General features: G+C 42.1%; 1 protein-coding gene across 7 annotated transcripts in view; it reads right to left on the reverse strand.

Annotated features, from left to right (window-relative positions):
* PLXNB2 (plexin B2) overlaps nucleotides 1–19,469 on the reverse strand; it is a 351,723-nt gene that overhangs the window by 27,702 nt on the left and 304,552 nt on the right. For all 7 annotated transcript variants that reach the window (XM_035128378.3, XM_088676784.1, XM_088676785.1 and 4 more), the window contains 10 exons: nucleotides 18,949–19,119; nucleotides 18,385–18,520; nucleotides 17,123–17,335; nucleotides 15,942–16,118; nucleotides 14,694–14,830; nucleotides 12,548–12,648; nucleotides 5,876–6,105; nucleotides 4,493–4,674; nucleotides 3,519–3,585; nucleotides 1,950–2,096 (listed from right to left, as the gene is read on the reverse strand). In XM_035128378.3, the coding sequence (XP_034984269.3) occupies nucleotides 1,950–2,096; nucleotides 3,519–3,585; nucleotides 4,493–4,674; nucleotides 5,876–6,105; nucleotides 12,548–12,648; nucleotides 14,694–14,830; nucleotides 15,942–16,118; nucleotides 17,123–17,335; nucleotides 18,385–18,520; nucleotides 18,949–19,119 (1,561 nt within the window). The remainder of the gene's footprint in view (nucleotides 1–1,949; nucleotides 2,097–3,518; nucleotides 3,586–4,492; nucleotides 4,675–5,875; nucleotides 6,106–12,547; nucleotides 12,649–14,693; nucleotides 14,831–15,941; nucleotides 16,119–17,122; nucleotides 17,336–18,384; nucleotides 18,521–18,948; nucleotides 19,120–19,469) is intronic.

Below are 19,469 nucleotides of genomic sequence, written 5' to 3' on the forward strand. Positions count from 1 at the left end.
AACAGCTTCAAGTGAGGACTGGAAGTCATTCGTCAAATCTTGGCTAGAAAAGTATTCCATGGCACAGGATGGTGACATTAAACACCCAACTTCTAGTTGAGGTTGGCTGGGCTTCTGTAACATGGTGGACAACCAATAGGGCTCCTTCTGGATGTTCTCAGCAATCAAGCTGGGATATAAGGGCTCAGGGGAGTCCTTAAGGCATTCTGGACCCAAGATGTCCTAGGCTCCGTATGTATATTAATACATGCCATATATTTATAACAGCATAAAAAAGACTGAGGTATGGGGTGAGTTTTGGTTGCACTCTTCTGTTCGCTCAAAACAGCAGTGCTGACTGTTTTCCCATGCTGTTTTATTTTTCTTTTATTAAAATATATCCCTCCCCTTTCCCCTTGAAGCTGTCAAGATTTGAACAGTTATATACCATGTCTAAAAGCCTTACAAACTCCTTGCTCTTCCCATAGTCCCCCCCAACATTCTCTTTCCTGAAAAATATATTAAATGTGCTTTCAAACAGCACTTTGTAAGTGTTTTTTTTATTAAGTTTCTTCTGATGCCACAGTTGTGCCATTGTACAACTCGCTGTCAAACAAAATGAAATCGTTTCTAGTAATGCCAATAAACTTGGGAGAATTTCCCCATCAGTGTGATTTTTCTAGATGAAGAATATGACAGCACACTACTGCAAAGCCCAGTCGCATGGTCTGTTCATATCCACTACATTTTTAAATCTTTCATAACCAAGTCAGAGCCGAACGAGATGCAATGTAGAATGTGCCTTTGTACAGAATCACAGAATTGTAGAGTTGAAAGGGACCCCAAGGGTCATCCAATCCAACCCCCTGCAGTGCAGGAATATCAACTAAATCATGCATGATAAATGCAAATTTGTGGGTGGGGTTGATAATGAACAGGATCAAAGCAGGCATGGTGGGGGGAATTTAACCCTGTCCTCCCCTGCTTCAGGCCTAAGGAATTTTAATCCCTCCTCTGAAGCAAATACTTGAATCCAGAGGAAATTCCCCATTGCATCAATGGGGGATTTCTCCCCAAAATCAACTTCTCAAGAGGGATTTTTAAAAACAAACAAACAAACAAACCTGCATATTTGATGCAGAGATATTTGTCTCTTAGATTCCTCCCAAACGGTGGGTCACGTACAAACCTAACCATGCCAGTATGAACAGCACAATTCCACCATGCCATCCGGCCAAGTGGGCCTTCTGCTCGATGGACAGCAGAGGGAAAGGCAGCAAAGGACTTGAGCAGAACATGCTGGCTACTGATGGAATGTGGGTTAGAAGAGTCTGGGTGGGAATGCAATTTATAATGGGTGAAGAGAGACCGCAAAGCTAGGACGTTATAAAATTCACAGCAGATTAAGGGGCATCTTAAACACAACTCTCCTGGATCAGATCAATGGGTCTGTCTGTGATCAGTACTCCCCATAATTTCACAGCTCCAAAATGAAGGCATCAACCCTTTTGTTCCACCCAGTGGCATACTTTATCTGAACATGGAGATTCAATTCAATCAGGTCATTATGGCTAACAGCCATTGAGGGACCTACTATGTCTCATTTATCTAGTCCCCTTTTAAAAAACTGTCTATGTCAATGGTCATCACAACTCTTCTGAGTTGTTAATTTGTGTTTATTCTTTTGGAAGAGAAACTTCACATTTGAAAATGCCATTACCTTTTCTTCTTTGGGTTAATCCACTAAAATACCAAAGGCTTCATGTCAAATTATTGTGTTCAAGTCAGGGCAACAAAATTAATTACTTTATCGTTATTTTTTGGCCCTATGGCACTTCTCCATTATCTATGTTTTACAAAAACAAAAACAAAACAAAACCCCACACCAGCTGGGTAATAGGGAATGATGCCTTTCAGAAGGATTCCATTTTACCGGTTTCCTGAACGAAATGTCTATAAAAGTTACGCACCAGTTGTGAATACTCTACATCATCTCCCAGCAAACCGGTGTCATTCAGTGTGTATTTGGCCTTCATTTGCACAGCATCCACAGGGCCTTTTTCCACTTGATGTTTGATAGCCTTGAATAACTTATAAAGAGGTTCTCCTGCGTTGTCCTGTAAAAATTGATGAGAGAAGACAATGCCAATATTAGCTATGTTTTGACAGGTAAACAGTGGCAGTGTTTGAGCAAACACAGAACCCTAGCCTGACATTATGAGAACAAACAGGCGCACACCTTCCGTCCTTCCTTTTGCACACGGGGATTAGCAACTTCTGATCCCATTTTGCTACAAACCATAAGCCATATTTATGCAGTTGGAGGCATGTGGGCTGAAAGTGAGGAGCTGGCAGATCAGGCATGCAACTCACCCTACATTTATGTATGCCCTGGCTGCTTCTGACCTTCACGCGTTGCGTATGATGGTCTGAAGGCACATTAATCTGAATGTACAGTCGTACCTCGGGTTACGAACCGCTCGGGTTGCGAACAGTTCGGGTTACGAACTTCGCAAACCCGGAAGTGTTTTCGTCGCGCGGAAATGGCGCTTTGCGCATGCGCAGAAATGGCGCTCGGTTTGCGACCTTTTCGGGTTACGAACTGCGACCCGGAACGGATCGTGTTCGTAACCCGAGGTACTACTGTACTTAGAAGCCTCCCCAAAACTGGGAACTTTGCATTATCTGGGTTTTGGAACGTAGAGAGGCTTCTAAGCCTGTTCCTCTAAATGCACTTTGATTTCTCCTTTAGATCTTTATACCGCAGGAAGGCTGGGAGCAGACCTGTAATGCAGTGGGATGTTGTGTGCAGGGCTTGTGTGTGTAGCTTGCCACTTCCTGACTTGAAGTTCACACATGCACACCCTTGAAGCTATAGTTTTCAGTTTTATCTAAATAAGTAAGCTATGGTTTGCACTTGCCTGAAAACAACTGATGACCTGTGCCTCAAACTAGATTTAATGAACACTCACATCAGAGTGCTCTCTAAATTGATAGTTATAGTCTTTTATATACTAACCTTTTATGCTCTCCCACATCCGTTTAATGTCCCTAACCCTTCTTTTAGATTATTTTAGTTTCTTTTAGATTCTTATAGTCCTTTAGATATACCTTATGTTTTAATACTTTTTAGATTTCCAAAATGTTTTACAGATTCTAAATCAGGCATAGGCAAACTCGGCCCTCCAGATGTTTTGAGACTACAATTCCCATCATCCCTGACCACTGGTCCTGTTAGCTAGGGATGGTGGGAGTTGTAGTCCCAAAACAACTGAAGGGCTGAGTTTGCCTATGCCTGTTATAAATGATTGTACCCCACCCTACTTATGCTGGTCTATGACCACAATAAAGATTTGATGCTGATGCTGATGCCTGAAAACAAGGGTTGCAGACCAAACTATGGTTTGCTGGGACTCATCTCTGCCCATGTGGGAGGTTGAAGTACATGAGTCTGAGGCTTATTTGTAACACCAAACTGTGGTTTGGTTATTATGCCAAAACACAGCAAGTGTAAAGTGTGCATGCATTTCAGACTTTACCTTGAGGTACTGATATAGACATATTGACATCCAATTAGAAAGCATCCTCTCCACCACAGTTTCTGATCTGAAACAAGTGAACAAATAAATGTTGAACTACATGGCTAGTGCAGCCTGAATTCATGCATTTGTCAAGAGCTAAAATCCATGATCTTTCCTATATTCCTTACCTAGCACATACAATCTCATGTAGATTCATTATAGGCATGTTTTGTGATGCGCATTCCCACTGACTTTGTGAGCAAACATGGTACAGTATAGTACTTAGAATGTTGTATTCTCTCCCCCCCCCCTTTAGCCATTTAAGTGTTAATTTGTTGTTGACTTCTTGGCGCATCACAAAATCAGTAGATTAAGACATGCAGTCCTCAATGTGAAGTTCTACTTTCTAATAAAAGGTTGAAAATAGATGAATGTATTTTGATACCAGTAGTGATAGGGAAGTACCCTAAGAATATAGTTCAATCAGTGCTAAATTTTAACTGCTATAACAAATATGTCAAAGAAAAATCTCTGGGGTCTTCAGAGCTTTTCCTGCTGAAGAAACCACAGCTGACAACTCTGGTTGTCTCTCTATCATATGACAGGAGAATATGCATCACATTCTTCACTGAAAGGATGTTTTATATCCTCTGTGACTACAGGGCAGGATAAAATGTGTATGGTTCTTCTCTTCTCATTGTATTCCCAGCACTGCACTGTAAGGTAGATTAGGGAAAGACATGTAATGATTGGCCCCAAGGTCACCCAATGAGCTTCATAGCTGAGTAGGGATTTGAACTCAGCCCTCCCCAGCCCTACTCTTACATTCTCAAACATGTACTAAAGTTCTTAGAATCCCAATGCACAAATAGTAATAGATGTATTTGAGAAGGGAGGCAACAGGGGCAGTAAGTTGTGCTCTGTTAAAAATGATGGGAGTTTTATTTCATTTACTTCAATGGAAACAGGGCAACTGAAGAAACCTTCCCTACCTTCTGAGCATCAGTTTGGGATTTTTGGCCACAACATACTGCTCCATCAGCTCCAAAAACAATGTCCTCATGATGTCCGTATAGTATTCTAGCTTCCCGTGCAAAGCCACAGTCAAGAGAGATGCAAAATATACTTTTGCACGGGCAGAGAATTCTCTTTGGTTTTCTAATGTGTGAATGAACTAAACAAACAAAACAGAAAAACATCTGGTATGTGATTCAGCAACTGAATTTTGTTTCATTCATTCATTCATTCTGTAACCAATTCCAAAAAGACGAATCACTGGGTCCATATTTATATGTTTTCTCGTGCAGAAACAGAAACAGGGATGCACTTCTGGCTGTAACCCCCAACATAGTGTCCCTATTGCTGCACCATCAACTAGATCAGGGGTTGGCAAACTAAGGCCCGCAGATCGGCATGGGGATTCTGTTCGTTCAGGCTGTGCCATTTCTTTCTCTGAGCCATTCCATTTCCCCACCCTCCCTCACACACACCACGGCGCCTCCTCCTCCCTCCCTCCTCCTGGCTTCTCCCCCGCACTGGTTAGAGGAGGAAGGGGGCTGGGCTGAGCTCGCTGAGTGCCATTTTAAGCAGCCCCTCTCCGGAGCCAGCCCTTTTGCACCGTTCATCTTCCTGCCGCCACTGCCTCCGCCCTCGTGCTCCTGTGGGCCAGAGAGCAGAGTGGACGAGCTCGCTCTGCCTACCTACAAGCAGCAGCAGCGGTGGCGGCAGCCACTTCTCCGGCCCGCCACAAGGTCCGAGGGACAGTGGACAGGCCTGCGGCTAAAAAAAATTGTCGACCCCTGAACTAGAGCTTGACATTCATTTTTTGCCAAATGAAGTGATACCTTTGTTTAACTACGCCATTCAGCATTTTGTTTGTCATTTGCAATATGATAAACCTCATTGAACAATGAGCTATCACAACGCCATATGTTTGGGACACCATTTGTTAAAGGGAAAAGGCAGAAACGGGGATTTCTAAAGCATTTCTCAGTTAAGTCTCAAATAGAATACATATGATCTATGTAAGATATACAACCTTTTACTTTTTCTCAGATTGAAATTTTCTTTTAAATAACTTTTAGATCTAGGCATTTTAAAACACTGCTTTTATTTATTGTCACGACGAATGGCTAGTGCAGTGATCAAAATGGATATGAATAGTTGACGGAAGGAGCTAATAATATTTCAGCTGAGTATCATACAGGGAATGACAGGAGCAGTGTCAAACTACTTGAGATATTATTTACATCATTCACACAGCCTTTTGCAAAATATACATGGCAAAAATATGCAGACTAATTTTGTTGTTGTAAATATATATCAGGCAAAAATGCATTTCAAGGACACAAAGGGACCTTTCACTTTTTACTTACGTTAATGAGAAATGATTTACTATTGAGCAGATTGGAGAATTGATTCAGTGCCTGTTCTACGGTTTGCCGCCGAGCTTCAGGAATATCCAGCTTCCCAGTGATCATGACATCTTTTTCTCCATCTTTGGATGGCAAGAAGAAGACTCTGTCCGTATAGGTTTTGTAGTCCAGCACAGGAATTCCTGCTTCGTTAACATCGTTTGTCTGATCTTCCATTTCTATCATCAAATCTACAAGAGGCAACATTTTAAAGATTTAAGTGGAAAATAAACTATTGATTCAGCCTTTTCTACTTTGAAGGGGGAAACATCAATACCCTGATTTTTTAACTGAAGCAGCCTTTCAACTTTACTTCCATTTCCATTTCGGTCTCACTTAGCAAGATTTGCACCTTACAGTAAAACTCGTTTTCCCAGTGGAAGCTTGCTTAACAGAATTAGTTGCACGAAGAAATAATCTTGACAGGAGTTTCAATTTAGAACACAGTTGTGAGAAAATTACGTTATTTACTGGAGAGTAAATGCATTTTGCATTCTAGTTTGAGATATAAACTATCTGGAGCCAATAGTCCTGTTAATTGGGACAGCATAAGAATGCTGTATGGTACTTATCCTATGTACATTTCAAAGTAAAATATAGATTGCTGTAGTCTCCCATACAAAACCTACTGAGACGAAGAGACTGCCATGTTGCAAGGCCCTTGAACCAAGGTCTCACTCCTATGTTAAACTCTATAGAGTAGTACCACGTTTTGCAACTGGGATCCGTTCCGGAGCCCCGGTCGGTGGCCGAAAAGGACGCTGGACAAAGTGCCGCATCTGCGCACGCACGCGGAGCGATTTGCACTTCTGCGCATGCGCAAAGCGTGATTTAGCGCTTCTGCACATGCATGAGCGGCGAACCCGGAAGTAACCTGTTCCAGTACTTCTGAGTTTGCCATGGATCTTCAATGGAATGGGCGCTGGACGAGGCAGACCACCGACGAGGTACCACTGTATCCATTAGAGGTCACTGGCCCAATGTTCAGGCCGGACACTGAGGTCCACTTCTGGGGCCCTTCTGGTGGTTCCCTCACTGTGAGAAGTGAAGCTACAGGGAACCAGGCAAAAGACCTCCTTGGCAGTTGTGCCATCTCTGTGGAACGCCTTCCCACCAGATGTCAAGGAGAGAAAGAACCACACAACTTTTAGAAGACATATGAAGGATGTGGAACAGAATTTGGATCTGAATAAAGAACTCCTCAAGGGAGAACCAGGGGGGACTATTGCACTCCCAGTGAGAGAGGGAGTGCAATGAAATCTCTGGGAAAATGGGAAGGAAGAAGGAGGGTGCTGGGAAGCAGAAGGAGAAGTGTGGAAACAGCAGAGTTGGTTTAAAAAATATTGGTGGAAGTTTTCGGAAAGGGTGGGAGTGGGTTAAAAAGGTTAAATATGTGATTTTTGGCTGGATTGATGGAAAAAGTCTGATACTGGTATGAAATATGGAATTCATTGAGATATCTGGGTCCAGGGGAAGGGGGGATGAATTGCTATCAGATTCTGTATAAAGATTATGAGCGATGAGGAAATATTAAAATGGAGTTTCATTGCTGGTAAAAGTCTAAGCTAAGAGGAGATATAATTAATAAAATATAAGGATATAAAAAATTGAGTTTATTGATTAAAATTGAATGGCGATATTTAGAGAAGAAATTTTAATTAAAACGTTTTATTATTGTGAAAACTGCTTTAAGGTTAATTGAAATAGGGAATCAATGAGGGGGGAACCGGGGAAGTCTATATTGTTATGAAGATTATATAAGATTATTATATTTTTCATTTATATATATATATATATATATATATATATATATATATATATATATATATAAAATCTTTTTTGTCTTTTTCTTTTCCTGTTTTTTTTGTATTTTTGTAATCTGTATTTCTTGTTGCTTTAATATATTGTTTCTTTTTTATGTGTGTAAAATGAATAAAGATGAATTAAAAAAAATAGAAGACATATGAAGGCACCTCTGTATCTGGAAGTTTTTAAGGTCTGACATTTTTTTTAAGTTTTAACTGGGTTGGAAGTCACCCAGCCAGATGGACGGGGTATAATTCACGAAAATGATGATGATGATGATGATTAATCATCCACCACCAAAGGGCCTGTCAAGTTTGTATGCTTATTTCGGAAGACAATTACTATAAGGAGAGCAAGGGATGGGGACTAGTCCAGTTCTTCATACTCTGTCCCTGCCCTGTTACCTGAAACCTAAACCTCAAGGCCTAAAGGAAATGCTTCCCCCTCTGGACACAAGAGGAGCACCACATCCTCCTCCTCATCCTAAATCATACTTTGGAAAGTGGGGGGAGAGGAATGAAGCCCAGAGCAAAGCAAAGCTGAACTGTTTCCAGAAGGGAAATTTGCTCAGTTTAACCCACTAGCCGCTCTAGTGGATGTGAAACCATCTTCTGTCAGGAGATCTTGTCCCCCATGATTATGTCTCATTTTAGCAGTGACCCCCCAGCCACTAAAAATCAAGCTTCCCACTATCTGTAGAGCATCGCCCTGTCTCTTATTTCCACCTCAAGCTAGACTGTGACAGCATCCTGGAAACTGGGATGAGTGAAAACGAATTGGTTGAGTTGCTTCTGATCACCTGAGAGAAAGCCTGCTTTGAGGGATTTGGCTTTGAGGAATTTAGCAACCTCCAATGTGATCACTGCAGGGAGCTTTACCTTTGAAGTTGGTTTGGAAGCTGCATCTAATAGAGAATCCACAGATTGCCTCTTTATGGGGGAAAGACACAGGAAGAACATAACTAATATCTCAACTCACTCAGACTGCTTCTGAGCCCAGTTCAAATCGCTCGTGATGACCATTGAAGATCCAAATGGTCTTGGCCCTGCGTATCTCAAAGAGCTTATGTCCTTAGAACTATGGGAAAAAGCCATGTTCTGCATCCTATTCTATGCAGCAGGCATGAGGGAACCTCAGGCCTGGGGCCCCAATGTGGCCCTTGAAGCCTCTTGGACATTTTCTGAGGCCTCACCTCTCATTGGTGTTGTTTTGAACCCCATCCATCACTGTCATGTGGCTCTCAGAAGATTCTCTAGAAGGAAATGTGGCCCCCCAACTTTACAGAGTTGATGGCAGTAAGGGCACAGGGCCAACCTTTCTTCATAGTGTCATACATAGTATGGAATGGCCTTGATACAGGGATGCATTAGGTCCCCTCACTGGATATAAAAACACTGCAATTTCACAAAGCTATTCCTGCAGGCTGTTCTGTGTTGTTTTTAACTACTGCATCATTTTAAACTCTGGAGTTTCTAGCAGGCTGAAAATTCATTCCAGGGCTGTTACAATTTCATTTTTATTGCAAACTATGTTGCGTTCTGCATGACTATCGGAGAATCAAGTACAAGGATATGTAAAGAAACAGAACACTGACAATTTATAACCACGAAACATATTTTATCAGGAATTCATGGGTCAGCATTCAATGAATTTGTTATTGTGCACACACAGGCAATACCGTGCACACTGAGGCAAACTGCTTCATGGGATTTTTAGTGTCCAAGACTGAGCAAAAGTTAAAAAGAGAAGATTAAAGGTATCTTAGCATGACCAGCAATGTTAACGGGTTTGATAAGATTACAAAAGATGGTTTCACTCAAAAGTGTTCACGTATGAAGATATGGCAGGAATGCATAATGCTTGGAAATGAGAGGGCAATGAAAAGCTCTTGTTTTTCAGTTTACTTTCAATAATAATCCGGAAGCCTTCCTACTAGGGATTCTAACAAATAACATTCCAAGTGAAAGAATAATAATATTTCTCTATGCAGTAACAGCAGCTAGAGTGTTCGTGGCAAAGTATTGGAAGAACGAGCATATTCCATCAAGAGAGGAATGGCAACTAAAACTCTGCAAGTACTTGGAACTCACAAAAATGACAGAATCAATAAGAAATAAGTCAGCAGAGAATGTTTAAAAAGAGTGGGAATGCTTCAGTAATTATTCAGTAATTATTCAGTAACAAGGTTCCACCTCTAAGATTTGGTTGTGTTTGGAATAATTTGGTACATAGAGATATGCTCTCTCATACCAAGATGAGGAGAAAATATTAAATACAGGGGAATTTTTTTAAAATAAAAATGAACCATTATGAGGTAGATGGAAGTCCGCAACAACTAAAACACACAAAGAGATTCATTCCATAGTATCATATATGAGAAATGCTATGATAGGACTGAATCACATTTAATGGTATTGAATGGAAGAATCTTATATTGTCTTCATTGTCTTTGTTTTGTCTTTTTTCCTTTTTTCCTCTGTTTCTTTTTTCTTTTTTTATATGTAGAGATGTAAGGGTATTAAGTCTGATATTATTTGGTTGATGTAGTGGTCATTAATGCATGTGTCTGTATCTATGTATTTATTTGTATATTTGAAATAAAAAAGAATATTAAAAAAAGGAAAAACTCGTTTGTTTCAATATGAAGAAGTAAAGAACAGTGGATATTTGTGCAGCTCCTATAATTTTTTAAACCAAGGTTCTGTCTTTTAAGAACTGCAGCATTTGAGCCAAATTGCATCTGTAATAAATGTTTGTTAAGGGAAGGAGATGCAAAAAAAAATTAGATTCCAAGGCTTGGAATTCATTAAAAAATCCGTCCCTAATATAGCAACTGAGAGAACAGATCAGAAGCTAGTCCGTTTATTTGGGGTTGGGACATAGCTGCTATTCCAGTTAAGTCTGAAGTTTCTATTTTTATCATTTTAAAATATAAATGGCAGATAGAACAGTGCATGAAGGAGCAAAGATCAATATGCAAGTACAACTAGGCTATTGGCAGAAAGGAAGGAGGCTAAATAGTTCATCCGTTATCACTGACAACACATCAGGTTGATCAAAGAGTCTTTAAGTTTTGACACAGGAGAGAATGAATCGCTTTGTCACCTTACAAAGGCACAGAACAGAGGGCTTCTGGTTTCTTGACTGACTAGGACTCAGAGCAGGCATCGGCAACCTCCGGCCCATGGGCCACCTGTGAACCGAGCCGCCCGCTCGGTAAGTCCCCCGCGCGCTGTGGTAAACCGGCACAGTGCAGCGCAGGGACTTGCTGAGCGGCACCGAAAACCGCGTCTACACAGCCGCAGAAGCGATTTCTGGCGCTGCAGACATTTTGGAAATGGGCAGCCACTCCCGGAAATCACTTCTGCGCAGCCGCGGACAGAAGCAATTTCCGGTGTTTCGGAAGATGGGCAGTGCGGCACCGGAAATCACTTCTGCGCCTGTGTGGCCCATGTCCGGCCCACGGACAATAGTCCGTGGGAATCCTCCGGCCCACAGGCAGAAAACGTTGCCACCGCCTGACTCAGAGTCAATCAACTTGTTGTCTCAGCAATATTTTTCATTTACCCCTGTTTTCTTTGTTTTGTAAACTTTCCCTATGCTCAGAGAGCAGGCTGTCACATACCCGGTGAGCACTGATACTTTTTGGCAAGTCCTCAACAAGCTACAAGTCAAACTCAGTCTGGTGAAACAGTCAGAACTGAAAGAAAAGGACAGAGCTGGAGAAACAGGATCAATTTTTAGGGCAAGGAGCAGGCCAAAAACTAGACAGGAGCTGGCAGAAGATGCAAAAGCAGAGTTAGCTGTACTGGTCCATAAGGAGGGGGGGGAACCCTCCAAAATCCACAGTTGGGCAATACCTTTACTGGGACTAACCAAAATGTCTCCAAAGTTTGACATCTGGCAAGTTGTTATACAAAGGAGGGGGGGAGGGGGGGGAGGAAAAAACAAAGTACTGTACAAAAACTAGGCTGCTGTTAGTTACCAGTTGGTGTGGATGGAAAGGCATTTGACTCCTTTCTGTGGGCCTTATCTGAGCAACGCAGGATTTCTGTCTTCCTTACAGCAATCTTGTTAAGTCTATGGCTTAACTACACTGGTCCGTATTTCTGGCAAAACTTCTCGCTGAGGGCAATTGGAGGCCTCCCGCAGGAGTAAGCAGAGATGGGCTCCCTTGCTCCTCACTAGTATAAGGGTGACAATTCAAGGCCCCATCCCAGTTTGACAGCTGGCACATCTACCACACACCCAAATTACAGGACGGGACCATGGTATCAGTTTGTGAAGTGGCGAGCCCAATATTTCTACTACTGTACTCCCAACGATGTTTTTTCTAGCATGTTAGCGTGATTGTGCCAGTTCATTAGTTAAGACTGCCTGAGGACTGGAACCTTGCCTAATGCCTAGGCAAGCACTGTGACCAGAAGCCAATAAAATGCTGCAGCCATTTGTACCCCATTTCAGCATATTGCTCCTTCACCTGCCACCCCACTCCACACTGCTGCCACAAACTGCATTATAGTAGGAACATCTTCAGGGCGAAAGAGGCCTGGCTATTTCTCTGTTGTCAATTTAGTCCCAGGTACTTCTTTTCCTTTTAAAATAAAAAAGGAAACCCTTTCGGTTCCTTTTATTTATTCTCTTTTTGATGGCCTTTGCATTTAATTGCCACATGACTATGCAATGCGCACGTCAACATGCTGTAATCTAGAACGGTTGCGCCTCCTGCATATCCTCAGAAGGCAGTTTAAGGCAGACAGTAGCAGCATTTCGACACATCTTGTGATTTCTCTGGAGGCCCCACAAGAAATTAGGTGTAAGTCATACCTGTAAATTCCTTTTTGCACCGGTCTCTGACGCTTTCCTCCAAGCCTTCAAGTTGTGATTTAATTTTTTCGTATTCTCGTTCAGCTTGTTCGCTTTGCCGTCTATAAGGAATAGAAACAGAGAGTACAGAAAAGTTACAGGCTGTAAAAATAAATCATTTTACAACACAGCCATGCAAAAGGCCAGAGGGATCTTCTGAAGCACAGTCTTTCCCCTCCTGATCTTTTAAAACCGAGAAGGCAGAGGGATGGGGGGAAAGAAAAGAAGACAATAGGGTGAAATTTAAGCTGGCACAAAATTAACAAGGCTTTATTGATTTTACTGCAACCAGGATTGTTTAAAAAATTGCCTCAAAGAATGGATTTTATTCAAAAGAAAACTATTAACTGTTGAATGAAGTTGAGTAATAATTGCTGCTGGCCTATTCCACAGTTGTTTATGAACTGGACTAATGGCTGTGTGCTTTATCAATACCGTTCTTAATGCCCAGGTTAGTTGCAGCCTTTCAACATTAGTCATGTGCAAGTTTCAATTTAAATCTCATTGCCGTAACAAGCACTCAAATTACCCTCTGCACAGTTAGGTTTTTTCCCCTGAATATGTTTTTCTAACACATATTCATTCAGAAGGGAAACACACAATTCTGAGCGTGGGGGACTAGTTGTGAACAAGAAACACTTGGGTGTGTCCTGTAGGGTGCAAATGTGTCCAGACACTGCACAGAAACACAGAACCTGTGGAGTTTTCAGTTGTGTGACTCATATTCTGGGTTTCTGCAATCGAAACAGATTTGATAACCTCCACTCATTTTTCTGGTCTTTCGTAAGATAACTCAGATATAAAACAATGCCTCTGCTTGCAAAAATATACATTATAAAGATCTCAGACCGCAAGTTCAGCATAGACACCCCCCCGAAAGATTCCTGAATACAGGTGGTAGGAACCTAAACATCCTAATCCTTTCCTACAAAAGTACACCTGTACTTTGCATTCCAAAGTCAGCCATTTTCTTCCATGAAGTTGTTCTCCGAAGACAGATATAATGACCTTTTGTTGTTTTCAATACCCTGTTAGAAAGAATCATCTGCCTTTGCTTTGAATAAAGTTATACAATACATACCCACCCCCTATCATGACATGTACAGAAAATGCATGGCAAACCAATCATCTTAATACAGCGTTTCTCAACCGCTGTTCCGCGGCACACTAGTGTGCCGCGAGACGCTGGCTGGTGTGCCGCGACGTGCCGCGACGAGAAGGGCGATTGACATTGTCACGTGCCTGGCGGCCGCCAATATACGACACTGACCCGCCGGAAAGCAATATTTCTCCTCCTCTTTCCCAAAGCTCAGTGCAAACGACTGGAGGGTGGTTTTAGAGTCTAGGGAGGCCCCCTAGGGAGGCGCGCTCCAGATCCGCCGCTGGCCCCCCTTAAGCCGCATCGAGGTTGCTCCGCCTCCCCTGCCTCCTTCGCCCGTCCTTCGCCATGGCTGCGCGGCGGACGCTGGGCTTCGCGGTCCGGAATTACTCGCAAGCAGCAGCCAAGGTAACCTTTCGCCTTTGAGCCGCCCCACAGCTCCCCTGGAAGTGCGCGCGCCCTTGTAATCCGGGGGCAGGCAGAGCCTTGCCTGGACTGGAGAGGAGAATTGGGGGTCTGAAGGCTTCTCCCCTCCCATGGGGCGGCGGGAGGGAGATTAATTTCCTCCTTCCTATAGTCAATATAGGGCGGCACAGAGTTAAATTTTTTAACTTTTTTAATGGTGGTGTGCCTCGTGATTTTTTTCATGGAACAAGTGTGCCGTGGCCCAAAAAAGGTTGAGAAACACTGTCTTAATATTTAGAAACCTTCTAAAACCGGCAGAAAGAAATGCTAACCACATCCATCTTCACCACATCCTGCTTAGAATATATCTTTGATTGCACATATGTACAGCTCCAAGACATAGGATGATTAGCATCAGTGATGGTTGAAAAAAAAAGCCCTGAAGCAATGTGATATTCTATTTCACACAAAACCGCATGTGTGAACATTGGGAATCATCACAAATAATTTTCTTCATATTTCTCTGCAGACCCATTTCCCTTCACCATCAGCTTTTGCCTCCGGCATTTCAATAATATCTGATGACTGATAACCACATCTTACCTGTAGCAGAAGATTGAGATGATGATAATAGCCACCATGGGAATTAACACCAATGGCAAGATCAAGCCCAGTGGTATGTCACTCACTTGGGTATACTCAACTTTTCCTAGGATCCATTCTTTGAAGCCAAATTTCACCTAGATAAATAAGCGCACTTTGTAAGTTAATAATCAGACAGCATGATTTTATTATGCGTTATGATGTTTTAGATCTATGCCCCTTTGTTCCCCTTCCCCCCGCCCCTGGAACAACTGAGCTTATGTACCCAGATATATCCAAAGAGTATAATATATTCAAATGTAGGATAGATGAAGTCCAACCTTAAACAGTATTATGAGTGCCACGTTAACTTGCTTACAGCATTATCCTAACCACATCTACTCAGAAGTAAGTTCTACTGAATACAAGGGGTGTTTACCCCAGGTAAGTGGGGCAAGGTTTGCAGCCTAACTAATTAATCCTTACTATATGCTAACAATTCAAAATCATCAAAATGGGAGACGATGAAGGCAGGCCCAGCATAAAACATCAGGTTTAATTAGAAATTTCTATCCCGCCTTTCAGGCTTAAAGGGACACCCAAAGTGGCTTCTAAATTAAAACACAGAAATAAAATAACAGTAACACCAATACAACCAAAACCAGGAGCATAACGTTGATGAAAACGGTAACAAGGGGAGAGAGAATGATAAGATGTCAAAATAAAATAAGACAAAACTACAGTAGATTATAAACATAGGGAAGATTAACAGCATGGAAATAATAAAAGAGTGTCTTTCTACTCTCCCCCAAAAGAGGAACTAACTGGACCTCTCTAGGGAAGGGGATTCTGTAGGGTAGGGTGGCGCTGAATCTACACCAGAGTTTCACAAACTTGGGTCTCCTCTCCAGCTGTTTTTGGACTACAACCCCCATCATCCCTAGCTATAAAGAACAGTGGTCAGGGATGATGGGAATTGTAGTCCAAAAGCTGCTGGAGACGCAAGTTTGGGAAACACTGATCTAGATCGATGCACATTCCAGTACCATTACAGCCTAGGCCCTAGCAAAAGAAAGCTAACATTTGTCACACATTCTGTTTCTAGGTAAGGAGTGGCAAACGGGAGAATGGTTTTCTTCTGCCCGTGCTCTTTGGAAGTACAAATCATGCGTAAAAGAAGGCTCTTTATTATTGCCACTTCAAAACAAGATGCCCTCTGTGCTGCACACCTTATAAGTGTTGTTAAAAAGACAGATAAATGTGACCTACGCTGAATTCTGGCAGGTTATTAACCGTATCTCTCTTCTGCCTTCTCTTGGGTGGGGGTTGCACTTCAGGTGGCTCACAGTACAAATCGTTCTCCGTCAGGGTTTTGATGACGCAGGGCTCCTCTCCCACAAATGCGCGCGCCTCTTCCATTGTCATAGCTTTGTTGAGATTACTGCCCTAGACAGAAACACAGAAACACTAAGCCATCTTAGCTATCGGCTCACTTCGTGGTGTCTGGGAGCGGAGGGGAGGAGAGGGAAGGAAAAGGATAGAAGCTTTCATGGTTAATACATTCATGTTTCGCACAGTTCCATCTCAAAACCAAACAGCTGGATTTGATATCTATGTGGAAGAGGAAATACCCTCAGGGTAGCTGACGTTCTGAGGCAAATCTGTAAGTCTTGTTTATGGAAGCTGTTCCTGCAGGGCAACGAGAGTGCTGGCCTTGAATTACAATATCCAATATCATCCCCTGGTGGCAACAGGAGGTATAAATAAGGTCAAAGAATGTCAGGAGAACTTGCTGATAAGGACTCAATTCTTGATCTCAGCAAGAGGAAACCCCACTGATAGGAAACCTTTAGAGGCATATATCAGCAGGCAAAGACAGGTCTCCCCCCACCCCTAAGTAGCACAAATTTATGCTCCCCACATTCAGACAGTACTAGTCTTTGAAAACAGTGTTTGGAATTATTCCAGTCAACCATATGCAGTGGGTTAGGTAAAGGTAAAGGTAAAGGAACCCCTGACCATTAGGTCCAGTCGTGACCGACTCTGGGGTTGCGCGCTCATCTCACATTATTGGCCGAGGGAGCCGGCGTATAGCTTCCAGGTCATGTGGCCAGCATGACAAAGCCCCTTCTGGCGAACCAGAGCAGCACATGGAAACGCCGTTTACCTTCCCGCTGTAGCGGTTCCTATTTATCTACTTGCATTTTGACGTGCTTTCGAACTGCTAGGTTGGCAGGAGCTGCGACCGAGCAACGGGAGCTCACCCCGTCACAGGGATTCGAACCGCTGACCTTCTGATCAGCAAGCCCTAGGCTCAGTGGTTTAACCCACAGCGCCACCTGGGTCCCACATGCATTGGGTTAAGTTAACACAATTAGGAAAGAAAGCGCCTAACGCAAATATGAAATGGCAAAGCACACTGAGAGAGGTCATTTTCCTGATACACTTACCTTTGCATGAATAAGTTTATTGACTTGTTTTTTGACACCATCAGTGAAGTTTTCAAAGGTTGGATCAGCAACGTATTGAAAGTCTTTCCCCACCTGATGACCATCCATTTGGAGAACTACAGTAATTCTGTAATTTTCTGGGTCCTCCAGCACTGGTGGTGATAAGAAGACTAGAGTGGTGTCATTGACCTTTGAGATGGTTTTTCCTTCAAACTAAACGAACAAACAAACAAACAAAGAGTATCACTGGTAGATAATTTATTACAATTTTTCTTTATCCTTCCGTCCCTCTTTGTCTCACACATATACAAACAAATTCAATGTTCAAGCTGTCACCTCTCTCATATACTTTAGTCCTTTTTTGAAAGTTGGTATTTTTGCTACTGCAGCACTGGTAATTCATCTCTGTGTCTATCGAATTGGTAAAAAGCACACACTACTTCACATCCATTGTTTTAGGATGGATCCCAGTGTATCCCAATGTATAAACAGCGCATTTCTGAATACTAAGTTTAACTGGACTCCATTCCTGCCATCTTTGCTAATCATTTTTACACCATAAACTGTGAATTTCACTTGTAGTTTTATGCAGTGTCAGTGCTTCTTCCAAATTAACCTTTGCATACTAATGTGTGAGTTTACTGCATATCAGATCATGTTATATAGGGGCTCATACAGGGGGGGAAACTATTCAAAACATTAAAATTACAATTAAGAATGTGACTAAAACAGGAAAAAAACAGCAACAGCACAAAGATCAAAAATCCCCTTGGTTCCTTTAGCATATTTCCAGCTGGGCAAGAAAACTATCCCAGCCTTGGAGCAGGCATAGCAAAATTTCCTTCTTATAGGAATGAAGAGGAGGGAAATGGAGGGGAAATCTGCAAGAGCACCACATAAACATTTTCCTTAGCTTCCTCCCTGATTTGTGTGAGCCCTGCAGGGCTTGGACATGGCAATTTGTCCCCCACGGACTCACCCTCTTCCAATTATGCCACTCAAAACCTATTAATTAAATCCTAAAGTTCTTGACCAGCTACTGAATCCACTAAAACCAACAAAGAGAAATTTCAAGGGTTTTTGGATTAGGTACAGTTTCAGTATGAACTGATTCGGACACTCTGTCTCTTCCACGAGAGGCCTGGAGGGCAGCAACATGAGAATGGGCCTGTGATCTTTGGATGAAGGGTGGTATAGAAATTTTATAAATGAATAAAATACTGCTCAAACTGTATTTCTGTACAATAAATGGCGATGGTTACCTTTTGTACCTCCTCTGTCTGCCTCCTCCTCCTCTTCCTTGATGATCTCTCGACAAAAGGCTTAAATATAACTTTCACAGAGAAATGCTGGATAATATCAAAACCAGCTCCAACAACAGTAATATTTCGGCCTCCGCTAAAATATAAAAGCACAAATAAAACCATGTATCCCCTTGCTCTCCTTCTAATGTCTACTCAGAGTAGACTCGGTGAAGTTAAAAGACATTTTAAATGGGTTCGTTAATGGGTCTATCCTGGAGTAGGATTAAGTTGACTATGGTATAACCATTAATCTGTTTCAAGTGGAGTAGGAAGAAAGTCATGAACATCTTATTAATTTGACACATTATTCTTAAATGGAAGAGAGCTCTGCCTTTCTTGAAGGTGATAACTTCTGTTTTAGAAGAAATATACAATTACACTACATTTATTGTGATTGCTTAGACCCAGGATAGTTGTTATCTAATAATTACATTGAAAGTGTAGGGGGGAAACCTTATAATTTCAGTTTGTTAAAGCTGAACTTTTTATTTTTATTTTTTAACAAAAGAAATATTTCATTACCTGCAAATGCTGACTTCAGGTGTGATCTTGCTAACTGTAGGGTTTTCACTGTAGGTAAACGGTTCGCTTTCTATCCTTCTTTCATTGCTTCCATGCCGTACTGTTACAGAAACAGGCCCTTCCTTGCTATTTGGTCCAGTAATGCAAACTATTTCTTGCCCAAATGTGATACTAAATTAAGAGAGAGAAAATCACATCAAGACGGACTTCTACAACCTCCTGAACCCCAGCCCACAGGAAAACGACGTCTTCATTTCCTCAAGTGACACAGAGAATATCAGCATTATTTAGTCTAACATTTAGAATATTAAAATGGGGTTACATTCGATATAAAGGCTACATACCATAAGAGAAACAGTGAATGTGAATAAGCATTAACATCTGAGAAACCAAGTTCGCTAACATCCAATGCAAGTATCCCTTTGTGCTGGGTATTTGGGAAGGGGGGAGAAAGGGGACGATAGGAGAGCAAAGGAGTGATGTGACCATGCTTAATTGACTCTGGGCTTATGGCCCAGCCA

This window comes from Zootoca vivipara, chromosome 9 (genome assembly GCF_965207765.1).
Source record: "Zootoca vivipara chromosome 9, rZooViv2.hap1.1, whole genome shotgun sequence".
NCBI lineage: Eukaryota > Metazoa > Chordata > Lepidosauria > Squamata > Lacertidae > Zootoca > Zootoca vivipara.